Source organism: Podarcis muralis, chromosome 2, assembly GCF_964188315.1.
Source record: "Podarcis muralis chromosome 2, rPodMur119.hap1.1, whole genome shotgun sequence".
Taxonomy (NCBI): Eukaryota; Metazoa; Chordata; class Lepidosauria; order Squamata; family Lacertidae; genus Podarcis; species Podarcis muralis.
The window spans coordinates 55,671,490-55,692,289 of record NC_135656.1 but is presented as its reverse complement, the minus strand read 5'-3'; the positions used below and the strand labels follow the sequence as shown (position 1 = coordinate 55,692,289).

The following is a 20,800-nucleotide window of genomic DNA, read 5'->3' as shown; positions in this document are numbered from 1 at the left end:
AGTTCTACATATTTCTGACTAAGATTTGTGGAAATGCCATATTTGATGTTGGTTTGTGCTGCAGGAAAGCTTTGGTCTGGACATGATTCAATGCCACCTTTTAGACAGCACTTTCTTGGAAATTTGGTGTGGCTCAGTGCTTACTGTGAAGTGCACAGCCTGAGCTGCTTAATTTATGTTGTCAGAGGGCACCACACATGACATACACAATACTTTTGACTGTGTTGCGGATTCCAAAGGTGGCAATATCTTGGTCATGCAGTATAGTAAAACTTACTTTGGAGTCCAGGAATATGTAAAAATTACTTATTTTCTGATAGTTTTTGAAGTTTTGAGGAAACAAGGAACAGGAAACTGGAACCTAGTAATTGACTTCAGCAACATCTGGCCATTTGCTCACTATAAAGTTATAGATGTGATGGACAAGTAGCCTGATTCAGATGTACAGCTTAACATCAAATAAATGGTAACAAAAGCATTCCTTATATAAAAATCTCCAGGATAGATGTGTTTTTATGGAATGCTGTTGTCCCGTTGCTTTAGATTATACTGTTACGATTCTTGTGGAGGGAGGGGTGTTTAGTCTGGATCACACCCATGTGCTGCGTGAAGATATCCCCACCACTTCTCTGATGTGTAGAGCAAGGTGCAAAGATGACTTGTAATGCAGCAGAGGGGAAGGAAAATCGCCTCACCATTTTAAGCTGCTAAAATGTACATAGCCTCAGCAAATGAAGGCTGGCAGCTTAATGATCTGACTGCTCCAGAAAGATCTGATTTGCTGGCTGGTGGTTATTGGACACCAGCATTTTGTTCAAATTTGCCTTGCTTGAAGAACAACCCTCTTATGTTTTGGAATGTTGGAAGAATAATTTTGTTTAGTAGTAATAGCAGCATAAAAAGGTTGCAGTGCTCATCTTGCTTTACTGGCCGAGGGAGCCGACATTTGTTTTTCCGGGTCATGTGGCCAGCATGACTAAGCTGCTTCTGGTGAAACCAGAGCAGCGCACAGAAACACCATTTACCTTCCCGCCGGAGCGGTACCTATTTATCTACTTGCACTTTGACGTGCTTTCGAACTGCTAGGTGGGATTCGAACCACCAGCTTTCCGATTGGCAAGCCCTAGGCTCAGTGGTTTAGACCATAGTGCCACCCGCGTCATAGCACCAGCATTAAATTGATACTGAAGGTGGGTTGGAATTTCCTTTTTATTAAAACAGAGTTTAGTTTTGCCCATACTCCATTACTGTGTCAATTTCTGTAGATATAAATGCTATTATCCAAAAGTCAAAAAATAATAAGTATACCATAAATGACTTGATAACTAGTCTACTTATTATCAATTTCCCCATAGATGTATGAAATAATTGCTTCTAAGAATATGAGCATTCACTGTGTCAGCGAAAATGGAGTATCGATTCTTCAGGATGTGGTTGGAAAGCAGATTGAGTTATACATTTACAAAAATGTGCGGGGGAAAATTATATTAAAGTAAATGAGGAACCTGCTCACACTGATACATTGTTGCTTACTCAGCAACTGCCCAGTCCCTAATGACTGATCATAATACCTGATTGTGACATTAAAAAAATATTCCCGTTTGAATTAACTGACTAATTGACTTCTCTGTTTGAGTCACTGGATTATTCCCAGGAGCTGGTAAATTTTGACTGGTGCATGCCATTCAGAGAAAAGACAAATGGGTGAACTGAATGTTATGTACACAATACATGTAGCATTTGGGCTGCTACATAGAAAGCGTGAAAGCCAAAATGCGGCTCTCTAGGGTATTGTGGATTCCTGCTTGCTTTGCTTTAACCAAATATAATCCAGCAAATTGATATGGCACTTTTGGTGGCAACAAGAATTCACCAACAAAATATGTTGCACAAACAAGACAGTCCAATAAATTCCCAGAATAGTCTCTCTTTTGTTTGCCAGGTGACCATGAGATATGGCCAATTCAATAGGACAGGGTTCCATAGATGTTGGGGGTAGAGACATTTCCTTCCTGTATTATGCTCCTACCCTTGATATGACAGTGTTCACACAGAAACTCTAAGTGATATGTGCAACTTTTTGTATTTGGGACACAAGTCTCTATGGATTGCAGTGCCGTTGCTTTAGAACATCTATGGTATGGATACCTTATGCCTTGCATTATTTGCTGGAAAAGTGACTAGAAAAATCAAACGTTCAATCTTAAAGTGTAACGAAAGAAAAATAACTCCATGAGAACATTGCACCCGTTCACGTAAAACATCTTATACCACTTTGATTGCCATGGCTTCCTCTAAATAATCATGGGAGCTCTACTTCGCTGAGGGCGTTGGGAGTTTTTCGGAGATCCCTCTCAGAGCTATAATTCCCAACATGCTTAGCAGACTACAGTTCCAAGGATTCTTTGGGGGAAGCCATAACTGTTTGTGGTGTAAGAGAGCCTTCAGTGTATGGTGTGAAGATGACATCAGGACTAGCAAAGGAATAGTTTTAAACATTTAAAAAGTTTCTCTGCCTTACAGTCCTGTAGAATTATATGAGTTGGAGGGTAAGGGTTCTGCATTCAGCAGGACTAGATCACATGCACGTTTAGTATTGCAAAAGAACAAAAACAATATAGGCTCAAGTACAGAAATGTGAAGCAGAACAGGAGTTGACCGACGATAAAGCTCCTTGCAGTGGTCTTTCTGCGCTCCAAGGAGCATGGCTTAAAATACAAGCCAAAGGCAGTTGTCAATTTTTGTCTTGACCCGCTTTGCAATTGCGCAAAACCTCCCGATTCTATTTCCTCACTTCCTCCAGGAGAGGGGCGGAGAATCATCTAAAAGAACCGGAAGTTGAGGCCCGCGTCGTCAGGCTGCAACGTAAGTCTCTGGGCGGCGGCACCGGGAAGCGGGTCTCTCCGCGTGCTTTTACCTCAGAGCCAGGGCGGGAGAGCGGCAGGGGCGCCTCGTAAGTCCCCTCTCGCTGCACGAGCTCCCGGCAACCCCCTTCTCTATACTTTCCTAGCTCTGTGCGGAAGCCGCCCCTACCGCCGCCCTCTAATATCCCTCCTACGTTGCGGGCGAGAAGGTGGGTGTGGGGTGCAGCAGTTCAGCGGGAAGGAGGAGCCAGCGACGGCGCGCGCCTCTAAGCCTTTCCTATCTCTATGTTGGAGATGGGGGCGGGGCCTCCCGCGATGCCGATGACGTCGGCCGGGCGGCGCTTTCCGTTGGCGCGAAAGCCTTATGGCTTCTGGGACGTGAGGTGAGGGCGGCCTGTTGGGACGGGAAGCGGAGGCGGCGCTCTCACTTCGCGGAGAACCGTTTTCTTGGGTGGAGACCGAGGCTCGTCCGCCTCTCAGGTGCCTCTGTGAGGGTCTGAGGAGCATCCCAGCAGCCGCGGCTTCTCCCTCTCCCGTGGCCACGGGGTCCTTCCTTCCAGCCCCTTAAAAGCCCGGTCACTCTCGGAGCGCCCTCTCCCCTCCCAGCGCTGCAGAGGGTTGGGCTGGATGACCTTTGGGGGTCCCTCCCGGCTGCAGTTCCCTGGCGCTCCTCCTCCTCCTGAGTTCCTAGAATGAGATTCCTCGAAGCCGTGGCTTCCTCCCCAACGGGGTTGGAGGCCACGCTGCGGCGGATGAGTCACTGGGGGGCGGTGAGGAGGCCTCCTCCTTATCTCTTAATAGTGGGTAGATCAGGGGCTCAGTTGCCGTAAATCCTGCCAGAAAAGCATCAGAAGCCATCTTCCACCTCCAGTGAGAAAGATCGGACCTGCTTTCACTGACGATTTTTCCCTGATTGCTCTTCCTGAATTTATTCCTCAGGCTTTCTCTCTTCTGCCCCCCTGCTTCTTTTAAAGAAGGAACAGCATTAAAAAGAGAGATAAATGATCGTGTAGTGATGGTGGTGTAACCCAGCTTGGGTTGGGCTGTGAACTGAGAGCAGGCCATAACCCACAAATAATAATAAAAAAGTTGTGTTTCAGCATGGGTCAGTGTGTCTGAATGTTCGTGGTTTGAAGCCCTCAGTGAATGCCTGCATTGCAGGGGGTTGCAATGAAGGCTGCATTCGCTTCTGGGCAACCTTTTGGGGCCACATGCCAATGGTTGGCAGGTCTGGAAGTGAAAGTGGGCAAGGTCAGAGGTCACAGTGGATGGATCAATGGCAGTGAATGTTATCTACATACAGTAGGCCAGATTCTACACCCCACTCACAAATCCCTCTTCCAGGCAAGCAAGAAATATTTTTATAGTTCAATGACATATTCTATTTAGCCAAGCAAAAACAACAGTGGAGGGCAAGGCTATTGATGTACATATGAAGGCCCAATAGAGAGTCATGGAGAGCCAAATTTGCCCCCTAGGCCTGCCTGAGGTTTCCTACTCACAAAATCTGATCTATCTGATCTGATCCAATAGATCTGATCTAGTCTGTCTTCTGATCTGGGAATGAAAATTAGCTGAAGGATGATATATCATAACAAAAGCATCATGTCAGTATTTTAACTACCTATAAAGATATAGAAAATGAATTTGCTCTGCTTTCTTTAATTATTCATTACACGTTCTTACTCTTGTCTAGGAAGAAAGTAAGAGTAAATGATGTACTTGATTTATCGGTTAAACTGTTTGTTTTTTGCAGGTTTATGAACAATACAAGGTAGTGTTTATAGAAAAGGAATATTCATTAAAAATGTCCAGGATTGATAAAATGAGCATCCTCGGTGTGAGGAGCTTTGGAGTAGAGGACAAAGACAAGCAAGTGATCACTTTCTTTAATCCTTTAACTATCTTGGTGGGACCAAATGGTGCTGGAAAAACGGTAAGACTCAAGTAGGTTTAATTTCATTTTAGATAAACTGCATTTTCGTACCTTCTGGGTTGGGGTTTGTAATTAGTCAGCATCAATGCATTCAGTTATAAAAATGTGATTGTCCAGTGAGGATGCAGTTTAATGAATGTGCTCCTTCACCATCAGATAACCCAGATACCCTGCTGAACTATAATGACTCCTGAATTTGAGCAATATAAGTACTAATCTATGAGCTTTAGTGTGTTTAACAATATATGGCATTGGTGTGGAAAATGGCAGTTCTGACAAGCAGGGTATGAGTATTTTCAAGGAACAAAGTTGATACATTTTTTTACTTGTCTTTCTTGTGTGTTTAACAAATTTCCTATTTGTAGTCACTATCTACAAAAGGACTCAGTGACTTCATAACTCGAAAGTGCTGAAATACAACAGTTAAAAACAATTAAAACCTTTAAAACAATGAACTATAAAATGCTCATCTAGTAGCATAATAATGACAAGTCCTACCCACCGACTAAAATATGAGCACCACCATAAAACCCAGCTTAGTCATGCATCTTGCATGAAAGGTCTGTTCATGTCAAAACAATGGCACCTTGAGGAAGGAATTTGCAGAACGGTGGAGTGTATAGTGTGTTCTGCATCCCTTTTAATGGAAACTGATAGGCAGAGTTCCATGAGACACCCCCGTCCCCTGACATTAACATTGTTCACATGAATAAAGCACTCGCATGAGCTGTTAAACACACAAGACATCTGGAGAAAGTAAAGTATGAATTGCCTCTAGATTTATGTCTGTTTCTTATTCCTGGAAACAACAGAGCAGCAAGTATTTGTATCCTGATGACACTTGTTTCTATTTTAATTAGACTATCATAGAATGTCTCAAGTATATTTGCACCGGGGACTTTCCACCTGGCACCAAAGGAAACTCATTTGTTCATGACCCAAAAGTAAGTGTTGAGGTTGTTAACTCTATTTCACAACGACCAGTAAGCAGCATAACGTGTACAATAAAAAAGGAAAATTTATTGTTAGTAATAATTGAGCTAACATTTTCTTACTTGTGGAAAAGTGACAAATGGTATATCTATTATGCATGCCTTGAGATGAAGTGTCACTGGATTATAGAGCCATTTGAGATTATACATCTCTAAGAGTAATTATTCTGCCATGTATTACATATTTTGTTCTCTGCAAACTCCTTTATTATGAAATGGTATTCTTGTGGCCTACAAACTATTCCCATTAACAGTTACATTTCACCCTGAGAAAACATTATCCTATTAGCCCCTTGTGAAGGAATAACTTCTTATTTCCCCAGGCCTTGCATTGGCTGTGATGGCAGATAACAGATGAGGGTGTATGTCTCTGTTGAATCTTCTGGACCTTTCAGTTCCAGTCACTATAATATTCCTTTGAACCATCTTTCAAGGGTAGCTCTGGTTTGCAGGGATTATGTTGCTACTACTGGAAGTTACCCGCGTTACTGGAAGTTAGGGACGCGGGTGGCGCTGTGGGTAAAACCCAGCGCCTAGGACTTGCCGATCGTCAGGTTGGCGGTTTGAATCCCCGCGGCGGGGTGCGCTCCCGTTGCTCGGTCCCAGCGCCTGCCAACCTAGCAGTTCGAAAGCACCCCCAGGTGCAAGTAGATAAATAGGGACCGCTTACTAGTGGGAAGGTAAACGGCGTTTTCGTGTGCTGCGCTGGCTCGCCAGATGCAGCTTGTCACGCTGGCCACGTGACCCGGAAGTGTCTGCGGACGGCGCTGGCCCCCGGCCTCTTAAGTGAGATGGCCGCACAACCGTAGAGTTGGACACGACTGGCCCGTACGGGCAGGGGTACCTTTACCCTTTACCTTTACTGGAAGTTAACATAGGAAACTGCCCTATAGTGAGTCACACCATTGGTCCATCTTGCTCATATTGACTACACTGGCTGGCAGCAACATTTTACTGTAAACTGCTTAGAGCTTTGCTGTGGAGAAGCATAGTCAATGTACAGGAGGGATTTAGCTCTATTGTAATAATATGCATTCAGTTCAGTGGTTAGTTTTGTTTGGGGATGAAGTATTGATATGTGTGCTATGGTTTTCCATGGCAAGGGTTAGTCTCATTAATTCAAAGAAGCATGCTTATCCCTTTTGTGTTCGGATCTGTTCCCTTCATTGAAATAGCTGGGACAGCTTATGTGTGCGCACTAAAGAACAGGGGATGAGGGTCATAGAGTTGGAATTAGGTGAACTTACTCACTAAATTTACTTTCTTGTTGCTGAAGGTCGCCAATGAAACAGATGTCAGAGCTCAAATTCGACTTCAGTTTCGTGATGTTAATGGAGAGCTTGTAGCTGTCCAAAGATCCATGGCATGCACACAGAAAGGAAAGAAAACAGAATTTAAAACTCTTGAAGGAGTCATTACTAGAACAAAGTTAGTGGGTAGACGTAAATATTTTCTGTTGCATATGTTTGTATGTGTTTGCCTGTTCATCTTTTCTAATATATCAGAACAAAATATTGAGCCTTTCAATTATTTATTAAATACATTGGTTGTGATTTCTCTGCAGTTACGTCACTTAAATGGACACAATGACAATTGGTAGCTCTGCATTCCACTTTTACAAAGCAGTGAAGGAATTGTAATCTATTATTGAGTTTGTAGTGCAGTTAATTTTAAATGTCTCGGAAATCTTTTTTTTTTAACTAATGCATTCAGTTGCTTTTTATCTTTCTGTAATTAAGTAGATTATCGAATTGATTTTATAGTTTTTGTGTTTATGAAATTGTTTTGAAAGAAGAAAACATAATGACTTGAAAGAAAAATAAACAGGAAAAAATGTATTTTGGATTGTAACCTGCCTTGTGACTTTAGGGTAAAGGGCAAGTAAACAACAACAACAGAATATAGAACTGCACAGCTGTAGAGTTGGAAGAGACCCTGAGGGTCATCTAGTCCAACGCCCTGCAATGTAGGAATTTCAACATGCACCAGGTCCCCCATCCATTATTTGCTTGTAAATATGCAAGCAATTTTATTGTTGCACCAATAGGATGTTGCGCCCCATCCATATATTAAATATGTAATGGTTGCCTTATCCAGAGAGACTTCCACATCAACTGACTCTTTAATGTTGAAAATAACTAAAGCAGTTGGTTGTTAGCAGGGAGTGGCAGTCAGAATGGGGATAAGCTGGAGATAGTAGCCAGGTTACTGCAACATGCAGTGAGGATTTTTGAATGTTATACAACAGTATTCTAATTGTTAGATGCAGATTTTGCTGCATGATGTTATTGTACTGAACCTTTCGGAACTTTTCTCTATTCCAAAATAAAGGTTTGAGATTGTATTGAATTTAGAAAATAAATATTGAGCTTGTGGATTGATCTTTTATTTTTAGCGGAGTCTTGGGATTGTAGTACATAGTTAGACTTCTACGTTTTCTTTCTTTGTTCATACAGGTATGGGGAGAAGGTCAGTCTAAGCTCCAAGTGTGCAGAAATTGACCGAGAGATGATTAGTGCCCTGGGCGTTTCTAAGTCTGTGATTAACAATGTCATTTTCTGCCATCAAGAAGAATCCAACTGGCCCCTAAGTGAAGGAAGAGCTCTGAAACAGAAATTTGATGAGATCTTCTCAGCAACCAGGTTAACTTTCATTGATCGCTTTTCTGATAGAATTAAAACATTGGATTCCTTTTAATTCTAACATTTAAAGAACTCATTAATTAATTGCATCATTTGAATATATTAATGCTATTGGGGTTTAAAATGTATACATTTCTTTCTTTTTTTTAAAGGTACATTAAGGCTTTGGAAACACTCCGCCAGGTACGACTGAAACAAAGCCAGCGAGTTAAAGAGTGTCAAGTAGAACTGAAGTATTTAAAACAGAATAAAGAAAAGGCACATGAGATTCAGAATCAGCTTTCTGATAGGGAAACTCAGTTGGCTGCATCCAAGGAAAATGTCAAATCTATTGAGAATCAACTTGAACCTTTGAAGGTAATTAATTTTCTCTGGATAGCTAAGATTTTTATGTAATAGTGTTCCTTTTAGAAGTAGAAGTACAATTACCATTATTTCCTGACCTTGGAGTGATAAATGTTTGCTCTATCCCCTTGTTCTTACAAATATTACTGAGCTGATAGGACAGGGGAAAACGTCCTCTCCTTACTATTTCTGAGTAGAAAGTACTGCACAGCTTCATAGAATTATGAGATAGTAATTATGTTCAAAGATTCCAGCTTTCCTGATCAGTACCACCCTAAATTCCCCATTTTAAATACCTGCTTTTAATATAATTAGAAATGTGTAACATTTCTAACACTTGGTACATAGTTTGTTTATTTTAAGCATTCTTTCCTTCTTAGAATCATTTGGCAGACATAGAGCAGAATCTTGTGAAAGTAATGAGACTTGACAATGAAGTTAAAGCTCTGGAGAGTCGGAAAAGACAGATGGAAAAGGATAACCAAGATTTGCAACAAAAGATGGAGAAGGTTTGCTTGATCATTCTGGTCTTTTCTACTTTGAAATGGACTATGGATTGTACAGTAAAATCTAATTTGCCTCAGTGGCAAATCATTAATTTTTGTACAGCAGCTTTTATGCTTCTTAATCAGTGAGCCACCTTGTTTTAGCAATAATTTATGTTTCTTACCATGCTTCCCATTCACCTTGTAGATCCCAGTGATCAGATTTGGATCCACTGTTGTCCTGTTTTAATTATCAGGTCAAAAGTAGTGCAGGGGGGTGTCCAAATTATTTCATTTTTTTAAAAAACCCCACACTGTGCAAATACTCACATTTTGAAAAATCTTGTTCACTGTAGTCTCCCCCACCCCCGAAATTACTGGAATTGTCAGCCAGTAGGGTATCGTATAGTGAATGGGATGATGTCATGACATTAAATTGGCATTTGGACTTTCATGATAGGAAAGGCAAACAGAGCCAGCTAAGAGTGAGGGCAAATTTTCCAGCTCTTTTGCACTAATCACCAAAAAAAGTTAACAGTAAAGAGTCATTTTTCATGCCACTGAAAATACTGACCTCATCTAAGTATGGAGCTAAGGGTCACCAAACTTTATGGGCTTGTAGAAACATTGGATTTTTGAGAGTGCTGTGAGCACAACCCCTTCTGCTCCCCCTCCAAACAGTCAGTGGAAGTGTGTACACAGACACACACACACCCTTTGCTTTTTCATGAGATCCGGGTAAAAGTCAGATCTAGTAGAATTAAAATGGATTCTCTTGGATTTGCATGATTTTACATCGGCTTCTCCCAAAAAAAACATTGTCTTACAGATTGCATAGTAAAAACCACAGATTCCGTACTTGTCAGCATCACATTCAAGGCACAGTTCCTCATGGATCTTCATATTTTTTACATGGGATAACAACAATATCAACCAATGACAGGACGCATCTGTCTACACAGAGGTGACCTGTGATTTGACACTAGTTTTGAAAGGATCTCTTGTAGAATTTAAAATGATCTGTGCCTCAAATCCCTGCTTTTACACAATGGCAGCATTGGAAACCTGATCCATGTTTGTTATGGTTCAGTCAGTGGACAGAGAGATAATCTGGTTTTACTGGATCAAATGTGTGTATGTGTCTTGCATGCTTTATTCCATCTGGCTGTTTCTGTTTCTGCTCTTCTGGCTCCTGCAGCTAGCACCCCACTTTCTCATTACTTGGTCACTCTGTTTTCCTTTCCCAGTTTCTGATATTGTTCCCTTTTCCAGCCTACCTGCCTGGTGGCTCCACTTTCTCTTCAGTGTTTCAGTTGTCAATCTGCGCCTTGAAATGCACACAGGGCTGACGGAAGCAGGAGAGGGCAACACTTACAGCTTTCCTTTAACCCTGTGTACTTTTCAAGAGGGGGAGGTAACTACACTGAACACTTCATGATGAAGAAGGCATTGAGGTGCCAGGAGATCTCAAGGGCCCATTGGTGTTACATTGTCAGATTCCAGAGAAGGGGGATTTTAATTAAGGCAAGGGTTAAAAATCTTCATTGTCTTAAAAAGCAGCTGTGTAAATTACTTTTTCAAGTATGATCCTAATTATAGGTCTACATCCTGTCTAGGTTGGTCCTTGTACTCACATACTGAACCGTGATAAAGTATTTTTAAAAACTACTTTTTTCTGTACTGTAATGTTAGGTTTTTCAAGGAACTGATGATCATCTTAGAGATATGTACCAAAACCACCAAAAAACTGTGAGAGAAAAGGAGAGGAGATTAACAGAATGCCAGAGAGAATTGGAGAGAGCAAACAAAGAATATCAAAGACTCAACAGAGAAAAATCAGAATTGTTGGTTGAACAAGGTACAGTAGTAGTCTGTTTGTTTCAATGTTTCAAGCATTTAATAGCATTTGCAATGAGCTATATAAGAAATGGGTATACTTCTTGATTAGCATATTAAATTCTGTTCATGCACTAGATTTCATTGGTGACTATTTGATCCATTATACCCATTCCAGAATGCTATCACAACAGCCACTAATAGTACCTAAAAGTTACAACAAGGATGGCCAACTGTGTCCAGCACCCAGCACTATTTTATCGGACTCCATCAACATTTAATAAAGGCGCAGTAAAACACATTTACACACACTTCCACATGTTGAAAAGTTATGAGAGCGAACATACAAAGTTAACACATAATCTTGTATTGTTGGATTTTCTGGGTAGCATTGATGGGTTGGCTCCGGACTTGCTTTTACACAAACAGAAGGTGAAATGATTTTCGCCAGTTCCCTCCTCTGCTTGCAGCTCAACAGTCGGACACCACCATCCACCCCCTGTCCTCAGGGTCCCCCAACCCTCTGGGTTTTCAGGGTAGGAAGAGACTGCAGGTGAAATGGGGACTTGATAACAATTGCTTCCCCTCTTCTGCCATCAGAACACAACACAGCTATCTGGCTTCAAACCACATATTTCTCAAATTTGAGAATTCTTGAAGCAGCAACTAGGTTGCTGATCATGTTCCACAAAGTCCTTAATCCTAAATTTGAAATAAGGTAGGCCTTTAATACCTTTGAAACAGTTGTCTAACTCACTAAATATTTTTCTAAAGTAAAGTATAATAGTTGGGATTCATCACTGAACAACTGAACCATACCTTAATCTGAGGTCTTTGAAAGCAGCCTTACCAGATCACAAAAGTACCGGCATGCCTGCAAAACAGTGGATTTTTTTTAAAAAAAACTTTTATTTTGGTCTTTTACCTTTTAAAAACACATTTTGAAAGAAGCTCATCTTCTTAAAATGCACATCTATGCACGTGTACTCGATGTGAGCTTCGTTGAAATCAGTAGGACTTATTTCTGAGTAAGCATACGTAGAATTTGATGGGAAGGAAGAACAAACTAAAAGGGAACAGGGAATTATTCAGTATTCCTATCTACAGTAGTTGTAATGTCAAAGAAGCAGTTCTCTCTTATTTCCCTGAAAAGACCAAAGAAATAAATCTCCCTCCTTTCCCTCTGAAACAAAATCAAATTGCATATGAGGCAGGAGACCTGTGAATGAGAGTCCAGTTGCTTTTTAGTTATAAAATGCACTGGAGAGGCAGGTACTTCAAATTTAATGTCATGCTTAGGAAGGGTGCATTTAACCTTTTTCCCTTGGGCTGTCTTTTGCTATCAGATTGAATTCCCCCAGCTGTTTTTCTAGATGTAGAAAAAACTAGCGGGGACCCCTCCAGATTTAAAGAATAATCAGATGAATGAGCAACCTTCGAAATGATTCTATATCTGGTCATGTAGGAGAAGGTAAATGGGAGGGAAGATAAACCCACAGTACTAAACTACCACAAATAATAAAGGTTATGCAGAAATGTCTTACTAGCTTCTGAACATAATACAAAGGCAGCCATGCTGTTTATGAAATAATACAGTAGACATCATACATGACGGCCTTAGTCCTAAATGGGCACTAAAAGCAAGCTTACTCAGTGGTGAACTAGATTTTTCTTGGGCCATGCCTCTAAGTCCACACTGCAGCCCTCTGACCCCCATATCTAAAGGCTTCCCTAGGGGCCCCTGCTTCTTAGAAGAGGTTTTATTTGAGGAGCATATGGCTGTGGTGGGTAGAGAACTATCCTTGCTATGAGTGCAATATTGGATTCACCCACTGAACATAAGGTACAAAGGGGAGATTCTGAATCAGCCCTTGTTGGCCAGGACCTAAATTTATTCACATCTGCTGACCACACGCAAAATAATTTTGAAGCCTGTTTGAAAGCATGAGAACATAGATTTCCAAAGCATTTAATTATGCATTTAAAACAGATTTAAAAGTTAAGTGGTTGTATATTTCTCTCCCCCCCCCCCGCCATAATTAATAAAGTGGAAATTTCTATTTAAGACTCATTTGAGCTTTTTGGAGCTTCTTGTATCTAATTAATAGAGTTGTGAATTCTTATATTTTGAGCTTTTAAAAATCTGTGTTTAAACTTCATTGTTTATATGTTTGTGAAGGTCGTCTTCAATTGCAAGCGGATCGTCACCAACAGAATATTAAAACCAGGGACTCATTAATTCAGTCTTTGGCAGCTCAGTTGGAACTGGAAGGATTTGAAAGACCACCATTTAATGAAAGGCAAAATAATAGTTTTCACAGGCTTGTGAAAGAGAGACAGGACAAAGACATGGAAGCTGCTAATCAGTTAATGGTAAATATTTGTGTTCTTGCATTGCCTAAAAGCTAAGTTAATGTAAAATAGCAAAATACACCCACACTCTAAACCTCTAGAAATATCAGGGTCCAAAATTAAGCACATTTACTTCAAAGTTAGTAACATTGGAATAATGGGATTTCCAAATAAGTTTTAGGTTAGCACAGTACAGTAGTATGAACTCCCAAGTAGTGTACGCCTTTGTGTAGTTTTTGTGTTAAATGGTTATAACTGATTAAAAGTGAGATTGACCATTTGCCTTATTTTGGAGAGGTATTGAGTGGTAGTAATCACTAGAATTAAATCCTGTTTTGCTACCTTTGATATGCTGTGGTTTTGTTTTTATTAAATATTGTGCTTCTGTTTGTATATAATAGAAGCTGTCTTGAGAAGGCTTGGCCCGAAAGAGCAGCCTAAAGATGTTGTTGTATCTGTGTAATATATTTAGGAGAACGTGGGAAATCCCCAGTAATACTTCAGATTATAAAAAAGGGAGGTGAAATATTATGGACACTTCTTGAAACACAGATGCATTCCTCTCTCATAGTGGAATGGAAATTGATATTACAACCCAGTCTACCTCTGTTATGAATTGAGTTGGTCAGCTAGGTAAGACTTTACAATGTGAAGTGCCAGGTGGAGAATTAAGCATGTTTACTTACACTTGGTTCCTGTTGATGTCACAGGACAAACTCCAATTAAAGCATGTTTTTAAGTAGCAACAGCCTTTGTAAATGAATGTCATTCTTTCAGAGAGAATTTGGTGAGAAGGAAGCAATGAAGCAGAAGCAAATAGATGAAATAAGAGATAAAAAAACTGGACTTGAAAGAACCAGCGACCTGAAGTCAGACATTCAAAATAAGAAGCAGCTTGAAGCAAAGAACCTAAAACATGAATTGCAGCAGCTTGAAGGGTCCTCAGATAGACTCCTAGAACTGAATCAGGAACTTACCAGAGCAGTAAGATTTACATTTTTGTAGCATTTAATTAATGGGAATGTAAGTGACAACAAGTGTGTAATAATTACCACATCTAAAACTGCTTTGATCAGTCAACAACATTCCCTATTCCTTCCAAATACCTAATCTATATCACCAGAAGTCCTTAGCCCTATGCAAATGTGGTTCTATCTGAGTAGAACTTACACACACAGAGGCACAGTGCCTGCCTGAAATCCACAAATGTCACATAGCAGTGGTGACCTACACGTGTTTATTACCTTTTCTTGATGTGGCATGATGTGAATTAAGTGCCACCAGGCAGGGTGATGCATATGTTATTTGTGGTGGCCCAAAACTTATGTAGGATGCATACCTCAAATGCCCCATCTACTTCTGCACATGTTCCTGACTCAGGCCTACTATTTGGACTCTCTCACTTCAGACTGTGTATGAAGGCCCACATCAGTTTCCTCATACAAAAATCCCTTCACATGGAAAAGCACAAGTTGCAAGGAGAATGGTTCTAACCTAGCCCTCTTCCTGAATGGGTTTTTTTTTTTCTATGTGTAGGAAACCATTTTGTAGGAAGGGGTATTCAACCATGTGAGCCACCACCTGCAGCCCAACGTAGTATCACTTAGTAGAACATAATAACTTCTGTGTACTATAACAGTGAAAAATAAACCTAAAAGTTTGGTAAACTGCTGTTTAGAGAATCTTGGATCCATTACTTGTACCGCTTTTCTGTTCAGTGAATAACAATTTTAGTTTTGACTGTCTTTGACATTTGTTAGCATATGTGTCCCTAATTGGTACAAAAAACTTTCTCCTTTCATTTCTCTGTTTAGAAACATGAACTGTATGAAGCCGAGAAGAATTGCAATGTTGAAGCCTTGGAAGTGGAAGTACAAGGGCTGCAAAGAGAGAAAGCAAATTTGGACAGTGTTCTTCGAAAACTGGATAAAGAGATGGAACAGCTGAATTTGAATACTGCAATAATAACTCAAATGGACATGCTGAAGAAAGATAAAGTAGTGCCTTTTTTCTGACATTGCTGACATGTGTTAAAAGTATAGCACAAAGTATATGTCGAGTGATAAATTAAAATAACAGTTGGGTTGGATGGAATACCATAACTTGGCCCTGTAAGAATTAGGCTACAATTCTAACCCCACTTACTTGGGAGTAAGCCCTGTTGAATTCTGTAGGATTTACTTCTGAAAGCCCATTGTTATTATTGCGGTTAGTCATAGTTTACCAGATGTGACAAAATTGCATACAATGGTAACCTGAAGGTAGAGAAGGAATTGTAGTGTTCAGCAGTGAGGGAGGAGCATGCAAGCCTGAGGTCTTTAACACCTTGTTTTGACAATTGTGTCTGAACCAGCCCAATGTTTTCAGAATTGGAATTATTTGTTTGCTTATTGAGTATTTTGAAATTAACTTTTGGACTTTTAAATTAAATCAAAAGTTATTGATAGGTATCATTTTTATTTCTTAAAAGGCTGATAAAGAGGAGCAAATCAGAAAAATAAAATCCAGGCACAACGAAGAGTTAATTTCCTTGCTTGGATATTTCCCTAATAAAAGGCAGCTTGAAGATTGGCTTCACTCTAGAACTAAAGAAATTAATCAGACAAGAGACAAACTTGCCAAGCTCTCGTAAGTTTTTCTTAAACTGAAATTTGCATGATCATTGATACAGTAGTGGGGTGATATTCAGTTTTTTCTTTCAGTTTTCTTCCTGTTTTTACATGTACTATTTATTATTAGATACTGCTACTAAAACATCTGTTCATTTTAGTGAACCTCCTTTACATTTTGTATGAGTGACTGTGTTCACAAATCTGTTTATTTTCAGCATTTTTTCCTTCCCTTTTAAATCTGCAAACAAATACACAAAAACATTTTTATATAAAAATACCTATTTTAATAATAATAATAATAAATTTTATTTATATCCCGCCCTCCGAAGCCGGGCTCAGGGCGGCTAACAACAATAAAACAGTACAAAAGTACAACATAAACAACATTCTAAAATCATTCATTATAAAAATTAATTAATTCAAGCCACTAGCAACCATTGGGCCAGAGCTCTGCGAAGATTGCCGAGGGAGGGAGTCAGGCTGTGCCCTGGCCAAAGGCCTGGTGGAACAGCTCTGTCTTGCAGGCCCTGCGGAAGGATGTCAAGTCCCGCAGGGCCCTGGTCTCTTGTGACAGAGTGTTCCACCAGATCGGAGCCACAGCCGAAAAAGCCCTGGCTTAAAAAGAAAAGAGGACCACAGTTCACAGTCCCCTATTTTAAATGGCCATAACTATAAGTTTATGGTGAAAAAGAGATGCCATAGCTGCCTGCTAAAGGGCAAACAGTGTTAGTGGTAGGACTGGACTTAGGTAGAGGATTCATTGTCTTGGTGCCACCACAGATAAGATGGTCTGTTGTGTCTGCTGCACTTTTAATAGAGGGGGGAAATATAGAGCAGGTTCTTGATAGATGATCTCAAAGGTCAGGCAAATTAATAGGGATTTCCAAAAAAAACCTCACTTCCCTCCCCCTTCACAGAAGCCTCCACTGGAGCAAAGTGCCTTCTGTAGATAGAGGGCCACAATTGAAAATAGCCCATGTGAAAATACATTTCTAAAGAGCCAAAAATTTAGCCAGATTAAAAGGTAAATGATATTTGAGACTACAAGAGCAATTTTATCTCATTTGTAGTTATAACAATACTTAAATTTCAGCAAAGAACTTGTTTCGGCGGAGCAAAACAAAAACCATATTACTGCTGAACTAAAAAGAAAAGAGGAGCAGTTGTCTGGTTATGAAGAAAAGCTTTTTGATGTTTGTGGAAGCCAGGATTTTGAAAGTGATCTATACAAACTTCAAGATGAAATAGAAAAGACATCTAAACAACGAGGCAAGTTTATACAACTCCCTCCCCTACTACCTTATAGTTTTCTGCAAAGCTGTATATTCAATTTGATGTTGATACACTTGTTGTTGTATTTTCTGTAAATAAGAATAATAGTAGTAATGATGGCTTACATACATTGATGCCCTTTTTCGAGCAGGAGTCTTTCTGCCTGCAGAAGAATCTTTGATCTAGTGCAAGCATCATCTAAGACAGGCATGGCCAAACTTGGCCCTACAGATGTTTTGGGACTACAATTCCTATCATCCCTGACCACTGGTCCTATTAGCTAGGAATGATGGGAGTTGTAGTCCCAAAACATCTGGAGGGCCAAGTCTGGCCATGCCTGATCTAAGAGGACAGAAAAGGAAGACATAATTTCCATTTTTTCCCTGTAGCAACCCCCCATACACCCCCCCCAACACTACTTTCCATGTTGTTCTGGAGAGTCAAACACTCTGGGGTGGATTTTCTGGGTGGAGGAGGCGGCATCAACTGGATCAAAATTGGATTCATGCCTATAATTCAATGATAAGAAAAACCTGCAAATTTAAGACTATATTAAAGGCCCTATTAAGGTCATGTTGGCAAAGTTAAAGGGTGGAATTCAATGTTTCTCTTAAGGCAATTGTTTAATTAGGACAAGACAGGTTTAATCATGCCATTGCATGAATTGGTGAATTTGATAAAATGCTGCCCATGCTCTGTCTTAATGGCTATCATTTTGGTTATATACATCCATTCATTTTTAAACAGCCATGCTTGCTGGAGCTACAGCAGTTTATTCGCAGTTCATTACACAATTAACGGATGAAAAAGAATCGTGTTGTCCCGTTTGTCAGAGGGTCTTTGAAACACAAGCAGAACTGCAGGATGTGTTAGATGATCTTCAGTCCAAGTTGCGTCTTGCTCCAGACAAACTGAAGGCAACAGAGTCTGAGCTTAAGAGAAGGGAGAAGAGACGTGATGAAATGATGTCACTTAAACCTGTCAGGTGAGTCAGAAAGTGCAATAAAACTTTCTTTTTTTGTTACAGGAACTATATGCTATAGGAGAGGTGAGCAGAGTTTTCAGAGATTGCAACCATTTTTGAATTGCCCTTTAATATCGTTTGGGAAGACAATTTTACACTTTGGGCAACATCCAACTAAATAGACCCATTAGTGCAAATATTTTTGCTTCTGCAACAGAGCTTCTCCCTCTCCTCTTCCCATATGCCCCCTAAAGCTGTTTACCCACCCTCTTGAGCAGATGAAGGGTGCAGGGAGAAGTTACAGCAAGCAAGTGGAAATCCTTGTGCTGGCAATTCTATTGTTAGATACTGCTCTATGTAAATATTTTGAAGCACTTTTCATTCAGATATATAGCATCCAAAGTAGCTTCCAATATAAAATAATACAGTGGCTTGCATCCTGTATCCAAACAGTCTGCTTCTGGCAAAAGGGAAAAGGGGGATTTTTGCAGATCTCCTTCCTGTGGAGCTTCCAGTACCTGCTCCTGTGTTGTTCAAGTGGGTTCCGCAACCATTGAGCAGATTTTCAAAGGGCAGGGATAAAGTGGAATGGAAGGGAACAGCTTTCCGCATTCCATCGGTAAGAATGTTCCATAAGGAACTCCACTCACAGGCAGTTAGGATCCAAGTCAGTAGTACCCGAAAGAAGCAATCATAATTGTGTTTAAAAAGCAAACGAAACAAAACATTAGTTTAAAAGTACAGCATGAGACCAGCCAGAATAATAAAATGGCAGGAGGGAGACAATGATAAAAGCTGTGAAACGGATAGCTTCCACTGAAAGTTATTGTGTGAGGTTCAAAGATAAAGTTAAAGTTAAAAAGACAATTTATGTGTGGTAGCTCCAAAATGTTGAGAGCAGCCCACTTCAGTTCAGCCCATTTCATACAAGAATCTCCTCAGTTGAGAAACAAGTCCAAATGCATTTAAAGTGGACCACTTCACCTTTGAGTAAATACATGCAAAGTTTGTTTGTTTGGCCTTCTCTTAATGGCCATTAGGGTAATTTTTCTTCACAGGATGACAGCAATTTATAGCGTAATGCCATAATACACATGGTTTCTTAAATATGATAAAATGTCATGAGCAAAATCAAAGACAAACTAATAGATGTTTTCTGTAAAATAAGCAATCCATATGTAATCCAAGCATAGCTACTATTTGTACTGTGGTGATTCTTCTGTAGAAGATGGAAAATATTATGAATTTTATATTTCTTGCTAAGGCAAATGGTATCTGAACTCCAAGAAAAAGACCTACCCGACTTAAGAAACAAATTACAGACACTCAACAGAGATATTCAACAACTTAAAGGTGATACAGAAGAACAGGAAACCCTCCTAGGTACTATAATGACCGAGGAGGAAAGTGCTAAAGCATGTCTGCAAGATATTACACTTATGGAAAGATATCAGGTAAGGCAGGGGTGCCTGCAAGGTTTTTGGGCTCAGTGCATGGATTTGGCCACCCTCTCCATCCACTGTCTTTTGGCAAGCACTTCTGTTTATGTGGATTTTAAAAACCAAAAAAAGTCTAGTTCAGTGTGATCTCTTTCTCTCTCATTTCTCCACCAGCACTCAGCTAGTGCATGTAATTTCAAATCCACTGCCACCACGTGATACCATCAGCACTTGATACCGAGCAATGACAAATCAACCCAATCTAGACTGCAACTGTCACAACTAGAAAGAAAAAGCCATATGTACAGAGCAGATAATCACACAAAAGTTAGTCAAGCCATAATAATGTGCTTTATAGTATCAAAATATAAGCATATAGAAGACTTTCCAGAAAACATCTGCTCATTTTAGAGATGGAAACATAACACTTAATTGTAAGAGGTGGGGGGGGAAATGTTAAAAGCCTGAAAGATTAAAATTTTGATAGATTATAACATAGCCTCTAAATTATAGCTGGTGAAGACCGACAGGAGGATTCAAAGTTGCCAGAGAAATGTGGAGTCCAATACAATGTGAATGGATAGAGTCTATCCAGATAGCTAAATACGTATATTAAAAATAATAACAAATACACTGAAAAGACTCATGCTTCATCCCTGTGCACACTGACATGGGCTGAATGTAGTGTAAACATGCATAGGATTGTATTAATACGTAATAAATGTACTCACAAAATGCAGTTTTTATTTCCCCATTTTAATCTTAAATATCTCAAAGGGTAGATCTATGGGTCATACTAAAACCTGACTCCCTCCTTGCCTCTCAAAATCTGAAAAAGGTTTATTTAGGCAACATCTCTCTCCTTGGTTCTTTCACATCTTTGCATACTTTCTCCCTCAAGCCCTCGTCTCCTGTAAAGCAAAGCAAATTCAAAGGTAATGGAGAAGTCAGTCTAATCAATCTGACCCCTTCTTCGCATGGCATGTCCTGGTTCACAGAAAGCAGCTTCTAAGTGTATATGTCTGTGCTCAAGATTATGAGCTGCCACACCACCATTTGTG

General features: G+C 40.0%; 1 protein-coding gene across 6 annotated transcripts in view; it reads left to right on the top strand.

The window, feature by feature from the left end:
- Positions 1-2,803: 2,803 nt before the first annotated feature.
- RAD50 (RAD50 double strand break repair protein) overlaps positions 2,804-20,800 on the top strand; it is a 33,671-nt gene continuing 15,674 nt past the window's right edge. Inside the window, exons 1-15 of one of the 6 annotated variants that reach the window (XM_028717983.2) lie at positions 2,804-2,865; positions 4,621-4,800; positions 5,661-5,744; positions 7,069-7,220; positions 8,249-8,434; positions 8,587-8,791; positions 9,160-9,288; positions 10,957-11,122; positions 13,280-13,473; positions 14,230-14,436; positions 15,267-15,449; positions 15,923-16,080; positions 17,158-17,333; positions 18,084-18,321; positions 19,565-19,754. In XM_028717983.2, coding sequence (XP_028573816.2) covers positions 4,672-4,800; positions 5,661-5,744; positions 7,069-7,220; positions 8,249-8,434; positions 8,587-8,791; positions 9,160-9,288; positions 10,957-11,122; positions 13,280-13,473; positions 14,230-14,436; positions 15,267-15,449; positions 15,923-16,080; positions 17,158-17,333; positions 18,084-18,321; positions 19,565-19,754 — 2,397 coding nt within the window. In that variant the 5' untranslated portion in view covers positions 2,804-2,865; positions 4,621-4,671. The other 5 variants (XM_028717984.2, XM_028717985.2, XM_028717981.2 and 2 more) reach the window with 5 other exon arrangements.